General features: G+C 36.3%; 2 protein-coding genes across 2 annotated transcripts in view; both read right to left on the bottom strand.

The window, feature by feature from the left end:
* Positions 1–280: 280 nt before the first annotated feature.
* Positions 281–2,781, bottom strand: LOC108665712. Its single transcript, XM_018152504.2, has 6 exons — positions 2,639–2,781; positions 2,267–2,518; positions 1,723–1,989; positions 1,156–1,291; positions 748–919; positions 281–534 (listed from the first exon to the last, which is right to left on the bottom strand). The coding sequence occupies exons 2-6, from the start codon at positions 2,385–2,387 to the stop codon at positions 313–315; spliced, it is 918 nt and encodes a 305-aa protein (XP_018007993.2). The 5' UTR covers positions 2,388–2,518; positions 2,639–2,781; the 3' UTR covers positions 281–312.
* Positions 2,782–14,000: 11,219 nt separating this feature from the next.
* LOC108665713 (nephrin) overlaps positions 14,001–18,203 on the bottom strand; it is a 28,780-nt gene continuing 24,577 nt past the window's right edge. Inside the window, exons 6-9 of the mRNA XM_047885636.1 lie at positions 17,104–17,255; positions 15,210–15,354; positions 14,656–14,786; positions 14,001–14,018 (exon numbers count right to left, since the gene is read on the bottom strand). Of these exons, the coding sequence (XP_047741592.1) occupies positions 14,001–14,018; positions 14,656–14,786; positions 15,210–15,354; positions 17,104–17,255 (446 nt within the window). The remainder of the gene's footprint in view (positions 14,019–14,655; positions 14,787–15,209; positions 15,355–17,103; positions 17,256–18,203) is intronic.

An 18,203-nucleotide genomic window follows, 5' to 3' on the forward strand; every position in this document is an offset into this window, starting at 1 on the left:
TTTTAGTTATAATTTGCTACCTCGTAATTGTGCAAGATTTATAGTTTTATTTCTTCTACAGTATACATTAATCCGATCCTGAGACTGGCCGGCCTTACGTTATTTCTACGTCACGCATTCGTCACGTTCTGTCAACCATCAACATTCAACTTCTCTTGAACCGCAATCTGAATTTTGGGATTCGGCTCTTTACCATCAAACTTTGTCTTTATTGCAAGGAAGGAAATTCTAGTCAAATCAAACTCAGAACTTTATTGAATGAATTAAAATAAAAGCTTCCTTGATTATTTCTTTACTTCGACATCCAGTTTTCTAATACTCGGCGAAGACTTCCATCTCTGCGAGCTCCATGATGTAGATGTCGTAGACCCGTTCGACGATTTTGTAGATGGCGACGTAGCGGCTGCAGCGAGGAGGCGACACTTCGAACTCATACCACTTCTCCTCCATGGGCACTGGTCCGTCGATGGCCCCCACCACTTCGTACTGACTGAAGTCCATCGCAGTGGGAGGCAAACTGTTGCCGAGCCCAACCTGAGATTGTAATTAATTTACAAAACAACCTCTAAACTCACCAGCAAATATTAGCTCAACAATGACGGACTACTGTCGAACCAAAACCTGTTTATGTTCAAATAATTATTCATCCTTATTCATACGCATATAGAGCATCATTCAGTACATGTGCATACACACACAGACCTGAATTGAGGAAAATTCATTTATTTCAGATGGATATGAATTTACCCGAAGATCGGTTACTCGCTGTGGCCATGTTCCAACAAAGGGCAGTACCCGAACTTTCGTCACCAGCACGGTACTCATTAAATCGATAATCAACCAAGGTTTCGGATAAGCTCCTGTGTCGTCCGAGTGGAATCTTGTTTGGTTGTTGCCGTCCACAGCGTTGCCTGGCACTCTGAGCACCGTGTGAGAGTACCAAGTTTATTGACATGACGATGAGTGTGGCAGAAACATAGTTAACACACCAGAATTGTGATTAAAACAAGTATATTCAATAAATCTTAAATTAGTGAATAAGTTGTTCAGAGAATGAATACAAGTTAATTTAAACTTATGCCTGAAGGGACAAGATGAATAGGAATAAAAACATCAAGCGTGTATAAATTAACGGTCATCCATGATCGTACGAACCGATTACCGTAGTGTGGGACGGCCGTGACGGGCTTGGCTCGCGCCACCTCCCCGGAAGTTTTGACCTCCGTCAGATCAGGCCAGTATATGGCGACCTGGCTCCCAGACAACGCCACGTATGATGTCATGCACACGCCTCAAGAAAAATTTAGTGTGTGAGGTGCTAAGAAATTATTCATGCATTCTTACAGCAAAATATCACATAAAAATTATTTTATTGTTTAAAAATTATTTTATTACTAGGTGCGCATAAATTCCCAATTTCGTTTGACCAGTGGTTAGACTAATGATAAAATTTCTAATGACACGAACGAATAAAGACAAGTAAGAAAATTTATATTAACGCTAGAATTAGGATGCGTGTTCTTAACATCACGAAGATTATTATAACGTTGTATACTGGCTTTTCTGTCTCTGCAAGTATTAAATTCATCCTGGATTGATCATTGCAGGGAGCGTCGTTCAGGAAGGTCAAATTTTGGACAATAACAAGTACCGCCAAAAATAAAAATAAAAACACGAAACGTGTTCCAAAATATTATCCATAAACAAAACAAAAACATTCACATTTAGAAGTTGTCAGGGTAGGAACAGGAATTGCAGTTCCGGCATCGGTCCCGTTCGGGTTCACAGGTTGCAGAGTGAAGGTGGAGTACGTGGTGCATGGCTGCACGGCGAACGCGACCGCTGCATTTGGTTCCACTTCAGATGGGACGGAAGAACCGCCGTTCAACAAGTTGTAGGTGAAAACTCCAGGACATGTAGGTGTGAAGTGCACCACGAAGGACGTGTTGAACACAAAGGTGTCGATGCTGAGATTGTCCACGTCTGGAACTGTAAATAAATTCTGGTTATTCCAATTATCGTTTGACAGCTTGGCGACTGACTGAAACCGCAACGCCATATTGTACACAGCGAAGCTCAGCAAGTCGGGAGCTTATAAAAAGGAATGATTTTAACTTCCACGTAACGGCATTTTCATCTTGTGACTATATATATTGTTCAAATGGGAAATTTAACATGTGAGGTTTCCTTAATATCATATCACAAGAATTTATTTCAATTTTGAGTTCATGTAGAAAATTTGATATGCTCATTGAAATAGTCTCACCATCAGGTGTGATGCAATCTGCGTTCACTGGCACCCCTGATGTCTTTCCAAATGAAGGTGTTAGGGTGAAAGTCATTATTGTGCAGGGAGGTACATCGTATGGAATAACTTGGCCAGACATCACAATCCCAAGGTTTTCGCTTCCATAATTGAGAGTTAAGTTGAAGAACTTCGAGCAAGGGGCAACGTAGTTGACGGTGAACGATTCTCCAAGTTTCGGGTCAGTGACAGTGAACGTGGTGATTGTAGGAGCTGAAACAATGAAAATGAGGAATCGTGACAATATACGTTCTGATTTAGGTAGAAACGTGCACATTAAAAACCAATATATACCCATGGGTTTTATGTTTCACGAAGAAAACCATCACTTACTAGGCAAGGTGAAATTAGACAGTCTGACATTCGAGAAGTAGACGATCACTCCCTGGCCTGAGCACGCCACTGTTGCCTCAGACACCCAATAGTTCGAAGCCCAACACTCATTTTGATCGTCAAAGTAAAATGAATTGAACGCTGAAAAANGGGCTCACCAAACTCTCAGGTCAGAGATTCAATATCATGAAACTTGAGTTCAAGTTATGTGGGCTCACCAAACTCTCAGGTCAGAGATTCAATATCATGAAACTTGAGTTCAAGTTATGTGGGCTCACCAAACTCTCAGGTCAGAGATTCAATATCATGAAACTTGAGTTCAAGTTATGTGGGCTCACCAAACTCTCAGGTCAGAGATTCAATATCATGAAACTTGAGTTCAAGTTATGTGGGCTCACCAAACTCTCAGGTCAGAGATTCAATATCATGAAACTTGAGTTCAAGTTATGTGGGCTCACCAAACTCTCAGGTCAGAGATTCAATATCATGAAACTTGAGTTCAAGTTATGTGGGCTCACCAAACTCTCAGGTCAGAGATTCAATATCATGAAACTTGAGTTCAAGTTATGTGGGCTCACCAAACTCTCAGGTCAGAGATTCAATATCATGAAACTTGAGTTCAAGTTGTGTGGGCTCACCAAACTCTCAGGTCAGAGATTCAATATCATGAAACTTGAGTTCAAGTTATGTGGGCTCACCGAACTCTCAGGTCAGAGATGCAATATCGAGACATGCTGAGACTAAAAATGGCTGAAGTAAAAGTAACAAAAAGTGGCGGTTGAAGATTTTGTTCAACATTGAACAATTGTTTTTAAAGAATAAAACTGAACATTATTAGAAGCAAGGCAGCAAAATATTAATTGAAAATTTATTTCATGAGACAAGAAAAACACTAAGTCAAAGATCAACATTACAATTGGAAATTAAATCAGGAATAACAGACAATACGATGACTTTAAAATTCATGACCCATCGTAAACTACCTCACCTAAGAGAATTATTTCTTCATAAAAAATTAAGAGCGATGCCAATGATTATCATTTAAAATTTCTGAATACCGATGAAGCTGAAAGGAGTTTTTACGAACAGTTTTTAAACAAAGCAGCAGAAATATCTGTTCAAACTAAGGATGATTTTGAAGGTAGAGTTTTTGTGGCCCTCGTTCTCAGGGACTCTATTTAATCTCTTCGATAGTCGAATCACTCAACATCTTATTTCCTTTCTTTTATTCTGCTCTAAAATTATAATTACTTAAACATATTTATGAAAAATTGCGTTTAATATAAATTTGACATAATTTCCAATCCTAAACATGGTTTTTGTAATTGTTAACTTTGTCTCCGATAAAAAAATTTTATTTGACTATTATAGGTTTTTTCCTGCATTAGAGTTCCATTTAAATTCAACTGTGGGAACAATGTTTCAATTATAAGGTTTTGCTCAGATAAAGTGAAGTTTTCAATTCATTGAATTTTGAATCATCGAATTCATTGAATTTTTACTCCAAAATTCAATGCTGACTACGAGTTCAGAAGCAGCATTATGCATTTAAATTAGCACACTTAAGCTAACTTAATATATTGTAATATTGTTCCACGTAGAGTATTAATATTTTAACAATATTTTTTGGAAAAATACTTTTCAAACAATATTAATACTGTAAAAATTGTTAATAAAATTAATCGAAAAATCGCAAAGTATTCTCAAATAAGTCAAAGTGTTAAATCTGGAAAATGAAAGAAATTATGTCACACAAAAATTAAAACATATAAAACTTAACACTTGCCGTGAAAATATTAGAAACTGTACCAAACAAATTTCAAACTACTTTAATACTAATACCAAGTTTCAAAATTGACTAGACCAGTAAAGGGATCAGTGGAGCACAGAGAACGTTACTGTTCGCGCTATGGCAGGAGTTTGTTATGTGCGAAGAGAGGCTCGTCCAGAGCGCGATCTCATGTCAACACTTGTTGTGTCTGGCAACCTCGTATTTTAGTTCTGAATTTTGCTATTTACCACGTCGTACATTCGACAGTAACTGCGCCCATCCAGTAGATTACTCAAATAAAAAACGTTTACATTACAGTTAATATTATTTTTCGTTCTTCTGTGGCACCAAGAATTTTTTGTACGTAGCTCAATCGAAATGTTTTTGAGATTTTTTATAATACACGGTTCGATCAAAATTTATATGGAAAAGACTCTATAATTCACGCGAAAAATTTTGATTTGTATGCGATTAAATTACATTCAAAGACTTTTGTGTCCCTCATAAAACATATGAATCAAAAAATTTCATATGAATCAAATATATATTAATAAATATCATATGGAGCCCTCCTAAAATAAGCCAAATGACGTAACTACTACCGTCAATAATATTGTTACTAGCGATCTTGCAGCTGCCGATATTGCAGCTGCAACATTACTGTGACGTTCATTGGGTTGGCAGATACAAGGTCTCCAAATTTATTTTTATTCAAAATCAAACTAATGTCTCTGACACAAGCTCAGCCAGCAAGTAAACCTGGTTGCTCGGGAGGTCGCATAATATTTAAGAAATATTATGCGTTCTTTGTAAGTCTGTCGTCGCACAAACTTCGATAAGTCATTAGAAATAATGAAAATGTTGTGCATAGCAGCGAAAAGTAGGCCAAGCTGGTAAAAAAATGCCACCCGTTTTACATTTGAGCAAAGTTCATATTAAACGAAAAGATATTTAAGCACATAAATTCATTCAACCTTCAATATTACTGCGCGCAATACTTTGTCTGGTCATACCACTATCGTAAATATTTATTCTGTATAAATTGCTGTAATCAACATTGATGCGCGCGATATTATCATTATTATTATTACTTTCATTATTATATATACCATTATTATTATTTTTATTACATTATTATAATAATAATAATAATTATTGTTAATATTTTATTATTATTATTATTACTTGCGGATGTAACTATGCGCAATACTTCAACTGCCGATATTGCTGCTTCTCAACTTTATTGTGGCATTCAATAATTCAGTGACATAAATCAAACATATTTAATTTTGTATATGATAATTTATAGAATAACCCGCGATACTCATGCAGCGGTAATAGAGCAGGAAAAATATTATGGTAGTCATGCTACGGGGTTAAGTCACTACGAAATTATTATATAATTATATTAATTAACATTAATATAATTAATGAATTAATTAATTATAATGAATTAATTATATTTACAGCCGGAAATTTGTGAGATGGCGACTTTTGAACGTCATACATAACCTAGATTCATGGTAAAGAAGCTGAAATTTTCCTGATTGAAGTTTTCAGAGCAATATTTTTTCTAGCTTAGTTTTCATGAAAAATTGCTCCTCAACACTTTTTTCATTTATATATCAGAAATGACTTTTGAGGATGAACTGATATTTGTGACGCGATCATTTCACAATTATGGTGAGGTAAAATTGCATAGAGTTAAGTAGTTGAGACGGGAAGTGGTGCAATGAACTCGTCTCTGTAGCATTTAAAAGAATAAAGAATAAAATGAAAGTTGAATCATTAATATATCATTGTCCTGGTGTATATTTTAAAAAGTAAAAAAATTAAATCTCATTTGGAATGCATCTGGAAAGTATGAAAAATTTACTTGTTTGTGTTGCGAGTTAAAAATTAATAATGGATTAGTGGAAGCGTTTCCATCAGTAATAAAAAGTCTAGAAATTTTCTTATTATTTCAATGGAAACGAGAAGAGCTTCAACCTGAGCGAAACACACGTGCCATGAAAGTCTGAACGACCTCGATTCTAATTGCCCACTGCTTTTAAGCAGGTGTTCAACTCAATAAAATTGCCCATGAACACGCTAAAGTATGATGCTAAAGCCACAGTATTTGTGTTCAAATTACGTTCGATTTGAATATTCCACCAATATGAAACCCCCAACACATAATGACGACCGCTATTTTGGTGAGCTCGAACTGAAGTGCGCACACTGGCTGCTGCACAGGTGTTGGGAGCGATGTTAGAGTTTGGTACATCGAGCTCATATTTGTAGCTCATATTTGTAGCTCATATTTGTAGAAACTTTAAAAATGCATCAGCAATATCATTTTATTAATAATGATAATTATAACAATGATGATGATAATAATAATTATATTAATAATACTAATAATAATAATAATAATAACAGTAATGATAATAATAATTATAATAATAATAGTAATAACAATGATAATAATAATAATAATCATAGTAAAATCTAGAAAATTTCTTGTTATTTCACTGGAAATGTACGCTCACAAGAGTGAGAAGAGCTTCGACGTGAGCGAGACACACGTGCTGTGAAAATCTGAACGGCCTCGACTATAATTGCCCGCAACTGTTGAGCAGGTGTACAGCTTTAACACATTGCCAGTGAATACGTTATAGTATGATGCTGAAGCCATGGTTTTTGTACTGAAATACGTTCGATTTGAATATTCCACCAATGAAACCACCAAGACATAATGATCAGAAAATATTAATATTAATAATAACAATAATAATGATAATAATAATAATAATTAGAGAAGATAACGTTCTTTTTAAGTAAATTGACTATATATTGAATATTCTTAACATGTATATGTAGCCAATACGCACATTATTTTAGCTCGAAATTTAGAGAAAATACTGCTCTTCATAATTGAATTAACTATGACTTTTTTATTTTGATTTGGAGTTTAATATTTTTATGTCGTATATTTAGCCAAAATGCACATTTTTTAGCTCAAAATTGAGAGGAAATAATACCCTTCTTCAGTAAATTGACTGGATATTTTTAATTTTGATGTTAATTTTTTAACACGAAAATCTAGCCAAAACGCACATCATTTTAGTTCAAAATATAGAGAAATAATACTTTTTTAAGTAAATTGACTACACATTTTTAATCTTGATATTAATATTTTTAACTCGTAAATTTAGCTAAACACACATTATTGTAGCTCAAAATTCATAGAAAACAATTATCTCTTCAAGTCAATCGATTATGTATTTTTAAATTTGATGTCAATATTTTCAACTCCTAAATTTAGACAAAATTCACGTTACCTCGGCTCTGAATTTAGAGAAAACAATGTTTATTTGAAGTAAATTAACTATGTATTTTAAACTGTGATTTTTCTATTTTTAACACGTATATTTAGCCAATATGCACAGTACTTAAACTCAAAATTCTGAAAAAATGCATCTTTAAAGTAAATTGATCATGTATTTTGAATTTTGACATTAATATTTTTAACATTCAAATTTAGCCAAAACGCACATTATTTTAACTTGCAAATTCAGAGAAAATAATGCTCTTTTCAGGTAAATTGACTGAATTCCTAAGTTTGATTTCATTATTTTTAGCACGCTAATTTCGCCAAAACGCACATTATTTTAGTTCAAAATTCAGAGAAAATATTGCCCTTTTTATGTACATTGACTTTTTATTGTTGAATTTGATATTAATATATCTAACCCGTTAATTTAGCTAAAATACACATTATTTTAGTTCAAAATTCAGTGAATAAATGCCCGTTTTGAGTAAGTTGACTATGTATTCGTAATTTAAATTTTAATATTTTTGACACCTAAATTTTGTCAAAACGCATACTATTTTAACTCAAAAATTTATTGAAAATAATGCTTTTTTACGGAAAGTGACTATATATTAAATATTTTAAACATGTACATATATGTAGCCAATACGCACGTCATTTTAGCTCGAAATTTAGAGAAATTCTTGCTCTTTTTAAGTAAATTGACTATGTATTTGTAATTTTGATTTTATTATTTTCAGCATGTAAATTTAGCCAAACAAACATTATTTCAGCTCAAAATTTAGAGAAAATATTGCTCCTTTGAAGTAAATTGCCCATGTATTATTATTATTATATCATTATTTTAGCTCAAAATTTAGAGAAAATAATGCTCTTCCAAAGTAAATCGACTACGTAATTTTAATTTTGGTTTTAATATTTTTTCACCTAAATTTAGAGAAAACATATATTATTTTAGCTCAGAAATTAGAGAAAATTATGCTCTTTTTAGGTAAATTGACCATATATTATTAATTTTTATTTTATTATTTCAAACACATAAATTTAGTCAAAACGCACATTATTTTAGCTAAAAATTTAGAGAAAATAATGCTTTTTTAAGTAAACTGACTATATATTGAATATTTAAAACATATAGGGTAACATGGGGCAGCGAGCCCACTGCGGGTCACGGGCCCATAGCGGGTTTCTCGCTAAGTATGGCAGATATTGGTCCGTGTTCTCTACCGCCGGTCGACAGTTTCACTGGGATGAAGTGTACGGATTTACATTTTGCTAAATGTTTGCGTTATTAAGTTATTTGTGAATAACTTTTAGTCCAGATAAAAATTTTTTGCTGCTAAATAAAGCTGTCTTCGATTACTGTAGATGAAGCTTCTGAAATTACTGTGAATTGTATTTTGAAATTAATATTTATAGGAATAATTTTGAGATCAAGTTTAGACTATTAGCTTTTAAATTAATATGTTGACACGATATAAATTGAAATTATACCTAGTGGGGCAACGGGCCCACGCGTGTCACGGAGCAAAGCGCCCATGGTGAAGTCTTGTGTTATACATCATTAGATTTGTCTCAATGACCTTTTCAAGACTATGACCAGCTTTTTGAATTACAAATTACACTTCATATTGCATGATTTTTTTATTTGCCGCCTCAAGGCAGCAGATTTAGTTTCTAGTTATGCGTATTTATGACCCCTTATCAAGTTATTGACTCTTGCCTTGCCAAAAAATGATTTCAGTCAACACCAATGAGCTAAAAGTTGATGAGTATTTATGGTGTTAACTGAAATCACGATTTGGTACGAATTCTCTGCACATAATATTTGGACTATGGACGAAACTGGAACGAAGTTTTATTCTGATCAACTAAATGTATTTTTTCTAGCCAAGATACATTTTTTCATGTCAAGGACGAATTTTTTTCATGTCAAGGAATCGCAAGGATATACTTTTCAAGTCAAGGATATATATTTTTATGTCAATGAAATATTTTTCTTCACGTCAGTGATAGATTTTTTAAGCCAAGAGTATATTTTTTCAAGTTAAGGATATGACTTTTTGAGTTGTTAATAAATGAATGAATGTCATATTTTTATTACATTTTCCTTACTTTTAACTGTAGAGTGTTGTTTTATCATTTTTAAACGAAAAATATGCAATTGTAGTAAAGGGACCAAGGGTGGGCGCCTTGCCCCAAGCCCATGGGCCCATTGCCCCAGGGGTGGGGCTATGGGCCCATTTTGACACTTTATACAAAATAGCGTTTCATCAAAAATGGAATAACTCTATAGGCGTCTAATTCCCATCATACATTCCTCATTAGTTGTACCTTTAAACAAAACAAAAAACCACCTCGTATCAATTAAAACTTCATCAAAATTTTAGTTTAAAAAAAAGGGGGGCGCGCTGCCCCATGTTGCCCTATATGCAGCCAACACGCACATTATTTGAGCTCAAAATTTAGAGAAAATAATGCTCTTTTTAAGTAGATTGACTATGTATATGTTATTTGTATTTTAATATTTTTGCCTCGTAAATTTAGCCAAAATGCACATTATTTTAGCTCAAAATTCATTGAAAAGAAAACCCGTTTTAAGTAAATTGACTATGTATTTTTACTTTTGTCTTTAATATTCTAGGCTTGTAAATTTTTCCAAAACGCACATTACTTTACAACAAAATTTAAAGAAAATTAGGTTCCTTTCAAGTAAATTGACTATGCTTTTTTAATTTAGATTCTAATATTTTAAACACCTAAATTTAGCAAAACGCAAATTATTTTAGCTTTAAAATCAGAGAAAATAATGCAATTTTTAGGTGAATTGAGTACGTTTTTTTTAATTTTGATTTTAATATTTTTAACGTGTACATTTAGCCAAACCGCACATTATTTCAGCTCGAAAAATGTAAAGAAAATGATAGTCTTTTTAGATGAATTAGTTATGAATTATTAATTTAGTTTTTAATATTTTATTATGTAAATTTACCCAAAACGCATATTATTTTAGCACAAAATTTAACGAAATGAATGCCCTTTTTAATGTGCGTTTTGGCTAAACTTACGTGATAACAAAGGCTGAAATCAAAATTAAAACTACATAGTGAATTGACCTAAAAAGAACATTATTTTTTCAAGGTTTTGAGCTAAGACAATGCGCCTTTTGGATAAATCTGCGTGTCAAAAATTTTAAACTCAAAAATCAAAATAAACAGTCAATTTAATGAGATAGGGCATACTTTTCACTAAATTTTTACCTGACTTCTAAATTTTGACCTGATTAGAATATTAAAAAAATCAAAAGTAAAAGTTTCTTATCGTCTCATATATTTTAAAGTTGGACACTAGGAGTGATTACTCCACCAATTTTACTTTACGTTCAGGTTCAGGTTTAAGATACCGGTATTCATTACTTATCGTTTTGTCAGGGTCACGCCGAGTGGCGCATGATAGGCACGTATGAAAAGGTTCTCTTTTAGAGAGGTTACAACAAAAATAGTACAAAGAGAGGGTTGCAATGAAACACTGATACATTTTATATTAAATTGGAAAATTCAAGTTCACATCCTACGTTAACAAAAATCTCTCGTACTTGAAAAGGGTAATCTGAACACAATCAAAAGTCCAAAACCTATCAGTTTACATCTTTGAAATCATCTAATGTTACCGGAAAAATGCCGATGCATTGCAGTTCCGTAGAGCCGTACGACTGTTGTAAACGACCGTAACTTGCGCACACTTTGCGGCCGTAGGTTGAGCGGCCGTACTGCAGCTGTAGCCGCGCGTTTGCAGCCGTATTCCAAGTGGTCGTACTGCCGCTGTAGCCGCGCGTCCTCGCGATCGCAGTTCTTCATAACCGTCGTGTCTTGCCACTATTGATGCCTCACGGCCAGTCTGGCCGTAGGTTGTTTATGACGACCGTACTTCGGTTGATGACTGTGACCGTCACGCTTCGTCTGCTGAGAGTTGTGACCGTACTATTGATGACCGTACCAATGATAATTCTTGATGTTGAGCTCGAAACTTAAATCTTCTGATGACGTGCGTTATAATCGTTGTACAACTCGTTGCCCTCTCGCATTGTCTCACGGCTGAGTCGCAGCTGTAGTGTTGATGTTGATTTTCTTGACGTGCTCACCGGACTCTTGGCTGCCTCGATAAGTCCAGGTTTCTCGCGATCGTCAATGTTCGAAAACGGTAACACCGCCGGCCCCACGGCCGCGGCCGTTACGTCCGCTGACTGCAGACCGTGCTTGCGTGACGGTCACCTCCGTAGAACCAACTTGGCGCGAATTTCAAGGTCCTTATATAAACTAGTGTCACGCACAGTTAAGCCTATACCCTGAAGTGACGCCATATTCCTCGACTGGAATGTCCCTCGCGCTGAGCTTGCCAATGCTCGATGTAGACTAATTTGTTCCCACGCTGTCGAAACAACCACTTGCTATATCGCTTCGACCCACATTCTTAACATCTACCCATAATACATATTCAATATTACCTACTTTATTCAGACCTGACTTGTTCTCTGGAACGTCTGAAGATCTAAAATCGTGTCCTTTACCGGATCTTTTCATGACTGACAATAGTTTGAAATAGCTACTAGACTGCCACCGGGTTCGATATGTTGTTGTTTTGTCTGCTTCTTGAGGAAACCGGGTTCGATATGGTGCTAGGCATTTCGAGTCTGAACATATATTTTTCCATAACTTCATCTAGTCTGTTCTTGAACACGTTCATACTTGGAGCGCCAACGATGTCATCGGGGGGGCTGTTCCACATGTCGGTGATTCGAAGCGAGAAGAAATTTTGTCGCGTGGAGAAGTTGCAGCGCAGTTTTTTTAGACCTTCGGGGACCTTGTATAAACCATGAGTATACTTGTATACTTCAATGAGGTCCCCACGCAGACGTCGATAACAGAGGATTGGAAGCTCCATAATCTCTAATCTTTCTTCATAGGACTTGCCCTTCAAGCCTGGAATTATTTTTTTTCACGTCTTTGAACATTTTCTATTAAATTTTTGTCCTTCTCAAATCTCGTTGACCACACAACGTTTCCAAACTCTAGATTCGGGCGCACGTGAAGTCTGATTTAAGCCTCTAATCTATGTACTTCTAAATTATTTCCAGACATTTTCATTACTCGTTTTTAATTCGATGAAAAACTATTGAATAGTTTATGCCGCGTACAAATTTATTGACCAAAAACGTTTACCATGTCGACAAGGAGCTGAAATTTTCTAAGCATGTTGAAACGCAAGCTAACACATCCAACAAACTTCTTGGACTAATCAGACGCTCATACGAGTATGGGGTAATTTGGTTTTATTTATCCATATATATGTAATTTTTAGACTCGCATCAGAGGATTATTTCAGGCCAATAGAATTGCGTCTTGTATCATTCACTAATTTCAGACGGAAAGGATTAGGGAGCAGCAGGACGAATTTGGTTGGGATAAATGAATACACAATTAATTAATAAATGGATTTATTGGTTTAGCTTTCCGTGCGCAAGCCTGCTAAAGGGCAGAGTAGACTAAGGGATTATATGTTAAAAGCCAAAGGTACAGGTTTTCTTAGTTTCTGCTCACTTGACTGCATTACGCTATGAAAAGAGGATCTATACGAGTTGTAACCTAACCTGACCTAACCTAACCTAATTTAACCTAACCTAATTCGGATAAGCATCAAAGGTCGGCGAGAAAAGCCTCCAGTTAGCCGTGCGATAATGGTGGAGAGTCGGGGTAAGTGTGGGGGGAAGAAGATGCTGGGGGATAGTAAGGCAGGGAAACAGTGACGCGGGGTTCACGTCTTGTGGAGTAAGTAAGGTGATGACGCATTACCATTTGGTACAGTTCACATTTGCGGCAATGCAGTGTGGTCAGCGGACACTTAGGATAACAGCATGTGTAAGAAGTGATGGTATGGGTTATAAAGCATATATGTTTCCGTGTAATATATCAGCGGAACACCACATGAAACAAACCAAGTTCAATGGTCTATACCATAGAGAGACCACCTACTACTCTACAAGAGAAAAATTTCGGATATATAATCCTTGTGCCGGTTATTTCCGCCCTGTGGCCTGTATCAGCAGGAAACTGAATAAAGCGGAACTAAATTATTCTGTAATAGAATTGGAATGTTTGACGATCAAATGGGGTGTTAACTACTTCTCTTCGTACTTGTATGGGAGGAGATTTGTAATCAGGACTGACCACGCACCTCTTCAATGGCTGAGGCAGAATAAAGACAGAAATTCTCGCTTGTCAAGATGGTCGCTCAGCCTACAAGGATACGATTTCGTAGTAGAATATATCAAGGGAAACGATAATTTTCTAGCGGACTTGTTCTCTAGGAATTTCGAGAGATGTTAGTTTCTAGGATAAGGTTAATTTCTAATTTTTGTTTAATTAGTTTTACAGTTGTAGTGATGTTGACGCTATTTTGTCTTAGTGTGGGGTTATGTAAGGACTATTTCTAACAAAATAGCGGGTTTTCCATAATGAAGTGTCAAGACCGAAAGTTACCTCGAATGTGGTAGTGTGTGCGACGAGTGAGTTAGCCTCCTGCCTATTCAGATGCGTGTCCCGTATGCCAATTTCAACCTATTACTCATCTGTGCTGTAAATAAACTTTATTTGAATAAATGCTTGTGGGAACAAGTCTTCATTAATACTCCGACGAAAACTCTTTATAAACTGACTTGGTGAAGAACCCGATCAAGTTATTACAATGGATAAAGATAAGACAAAAAGATACTATCATAACAGCCTTTGTACTCACATTACGGTACCTATTATAACAGCCTCTGTACTCACGTTATGGTACCTATCATAACAGCCTCTGTACTCACATTATGGTACCTATTACAACAGCCTTGTACTCACATTATGGTACCTATCATAACAGCCTGGTACTCACATTATGGTACCACGATATGTGCTGCACGCCAGGGTTCGCCAGGACGCTGCACTCGAAGTACACGTCGTCGCCTTCTTTGATGTCGTCCGCCCGCAAGGGCTTCCCCAGAGACAGGTTCACTCTCGGGGCGTCTGTGAACAGGTTTTAAATGATTTATTATTCATTCTTTTGCTGTATATTTTATAGATTTTATCTAATGTAGCTTTGCAAGAAACCCTTGACTTCTAAGAGATGTCACAGGAAATCTATGTATCGGCGAGAAAATAAGTTATAGTCAAGAAGCATACAAATATTTTTCCTTTACTTTATTTCAATTTTTTTTTTAATTTCACAGATTGCATTAATACATCTTACGATTGTAAGGTTCAAGTTAGTAATACTTTACAAAACGTGTGTCTCAGAACCATGTACTGAACTCACATAGAACAGTGAGAGTGGTAGTATTACTTTATAAAACTTTTATCTAATAACCGTGCCCTATACTCACATAGAACAGTGAGAGTGGTAGTATTACTTTATAAAACGTTCATCTCATAACCATGCCCCGTACTCACATAGAACAGTGAGAGTGGTGGATTCCTCGAGCGGCGTGTGATGGATCTCTGGGTTAACGGCCCGACAAGAAAATGTCTGCCCGTCATCGCTCATCTGAGGTACGAACTTGACGGAACCTGTCGTCAGGTTGCCGTTGTTCATGACCTGCTGGGTCAAAAATACAAGTCTGGCTCATTGAACGTTTACTATCTTAAATACTGTGCAAAAATCTTTGATCAGAGGACTTATTACTTATTTTCTTAATAGATCTACTGGATTTACTTAGCCTAGAATCATGAGCACTAAATTGTTACTAATATTCCACTAATAACGAGTCCCTCCTCACGTTTATTGCCTCTTAACGAACGAACCTGGAAGCAAACAATCAAGACTTGAATACAAATTGTTGTGGTGACGCGTGAGTATTGCACGAGTCTTGATTTAAAATAATTGAAAGCTCAGAGTCAATGTACCTTTGAATGGAATTAAACGAGCCATCAAAAGGACATTGGATTGTTTACGGGGTAACTACTGAAGATAATGTCGGCGCTGAGCTCTCTCTTTGTGGTCGCCAGTTGCCCTCATCATCGCTATCTCTTATCATAATGAGCGCAGATAATGTGGCAAGACATGAAGTATCAGACGACATTATGTGCTAGGCTCACTTCAGGACCTCACTTCACTGCCTGCCGACAACTCAACTTCGTAGTGAAGATAATACATAAGTTGATTCAGATACTATATGGCAGCATGGAATTGACGTGGAAGAATGAAAAATTTTTATTGAATTATTTTAATATTTTCGAATTATTATTCTTCATATAATAATAAATTAAATACTACGAACGATAAATAAATAGAACTGAAAAATGAATGCCTCAAAAATTTGCAATGCGCATCCATTTGAATATTTCAGCAAATTCCCGTTCCCATCACAGGTAGCCGCACCGAGACTAATACAAACCTCATATCTAAAATTTAATATCATGTTACCATTTTTTTATCTCGTTTTTCAATCAAACTTCGTTGGCGTGATACAGATAAAATACAACATTTATCTTCGTAAGTTCGAATCTACTTCACACAGGATACTACTTACTTATAGAAATATAACACTAATTTATCCAATACCTAGCTAGTAACAATAGTGTCCATTCTCGGTGATATAGATTATAGAGCATCAGTCTGATCTAGAGCAAATGTGTTGGGAACCTTCCGTGGATTCCCTATGATATAACCATCATCATCATAGTTTCCTGTACAACATCATAGTTATATTCATTAAGCCAGCTCATTGATAAAGTGGGTCAAACTTACTAATTTGACGGCCTCCTGCGAATAAATACGTCCGGAGCTCAGGATGAATAAGTACGAGAAAGATGCGGTCGCAGGGAGGGGGGAAAGAGAAGGCCAACACGTCCTACTTATTTGCGGCCTAAATATTTCTGGCCTAGACTGTTGCTGATCGTACTTCAGGCTTGGCCCGTTACTGACCGTACTTCTCATCTGGCCTGTTACTGACCGTACTTCTCGTCTGGCCTTGCACTTCTAGCTTGGTCCGTACTGACCGTACTCCTAGCCTGGCCCGTTACTGACCGTACTTCTAGCCTGGCACGTTACTGACCGTACTTCTAGCCTGGTCCGTTACTGACCGTACTTCTAGCCTGGCCCGTTACTGACCGTACTTCTAGCCTGGCCCGTTACTGACCGTACTTCTAGCCTGGCCTGTTACTGACCGTACTAGACCGTACTTCTAGCCTGGCCCGTTACTGACCGTACTTCTAGCCTGGCCCGTTACTGACCGTACTTCTAGCCTCGCCCGTTACTGACCGTACTTCTAATCTGGCCCGTTACTGACCGTACTTCTAGCCTGGCCCGTTACTGACCGTACTTCAGGCTTGGCCCGTTACTGACCGTGTGCTGCACGTCTGGTATCTCGACGTCGCCTCGCCACCACGTGATACGGGCGGCGGGTCGCGACCCACGGGCTGCGCAGACGAGCTCCGTCTCCTCGCCTGCCGACAACTGTCGCTCCGCCTGCACCAACTCCAGCGAAACTGGCCGGACTGCGGACCGAAACTTTATAATTGAAATACTGAAAAGTTTCACTTATTCTGTCGCGTCCAACTATTCCGCGATACCCAAAATTTTAAATTGAATCGATTACATCAGACATTCGTGGAGGTGCCTTTGCATAGAATATTTGGTTCGCATTTGTGCCAGTATATCATTTAAATTTTAGCGATTTCCCACCAAATCTAATCAAAGGAATAATAAATTTGAAGTCCCTAAATTCACTTACATCAGATACATACATTTATTCCTGATAAAGTGGCACATAGTTTAATTATTGTACTTTTATTACTTACAGCGAAGTCAAAATTTCTTGATTTAATTAAATGACAAATGTTTGTTAATTGCAACATCAACTATTCATGTATGGTAAATATTTGTGGAAAGGGGACGGTAATGAATTAAATTCATCACGATTTATTCCCTGACTAAATTGGTTTAATTCCCTCCAACTTCCACAAGTGAAACTCACTAATGAAATGCGAGCGATAAATATTTCGTAGCAATTTTTAGCCAGGAACTAATTGATTGAATTCACGATTACCGAGCAGCGTCCTAATTTTGCTTTTGAGAACATTTAACATTTAAGCAGTCAAATATCCAATGAAATCGATATATTCTCCTGCATGTAATAACACACGTAGACTTGCGTGTATGCTGTTTCCAACATATAAAAAGAAGGCCATTCAATTAAGCCCAATGCTTGATGCGGGACTTAGTTCTTTAGCTTTAGTTAAGAAAATATATATACATCACATGTACTATTGCTGGGCTTTGTTCATTACTTTAACTTTTACACATATGGTTACATGGCCGAAAAAATCCTTTCACATGACTCTGCACTGGATAACCTGGCCCGAGCTACAACACTGTCCTTAAAATGGTTTACACTGCAAGAGCAAGACACTTCCTATTGTTGTCCTTATCGGCTATTAGGTCAA

The sequence above is a fragment of the Hyalella azteca genome, unplaced genomic scaffold (assembly GCF_000764305.2).
Source record: "Hyalella azteca isolate HAZT.00-mixed unplaced genomic scaffold, Hazt_2.0.2 contig261, whole genome shotgun sequence".
In the NCBI taxonomy this organism is placed as follows: Eukaryota; Metazoa; Arthropoda; class Malacostraca; order Amphipoda; family Hyalellidae; genus Hyalella; species Hyalella azteca.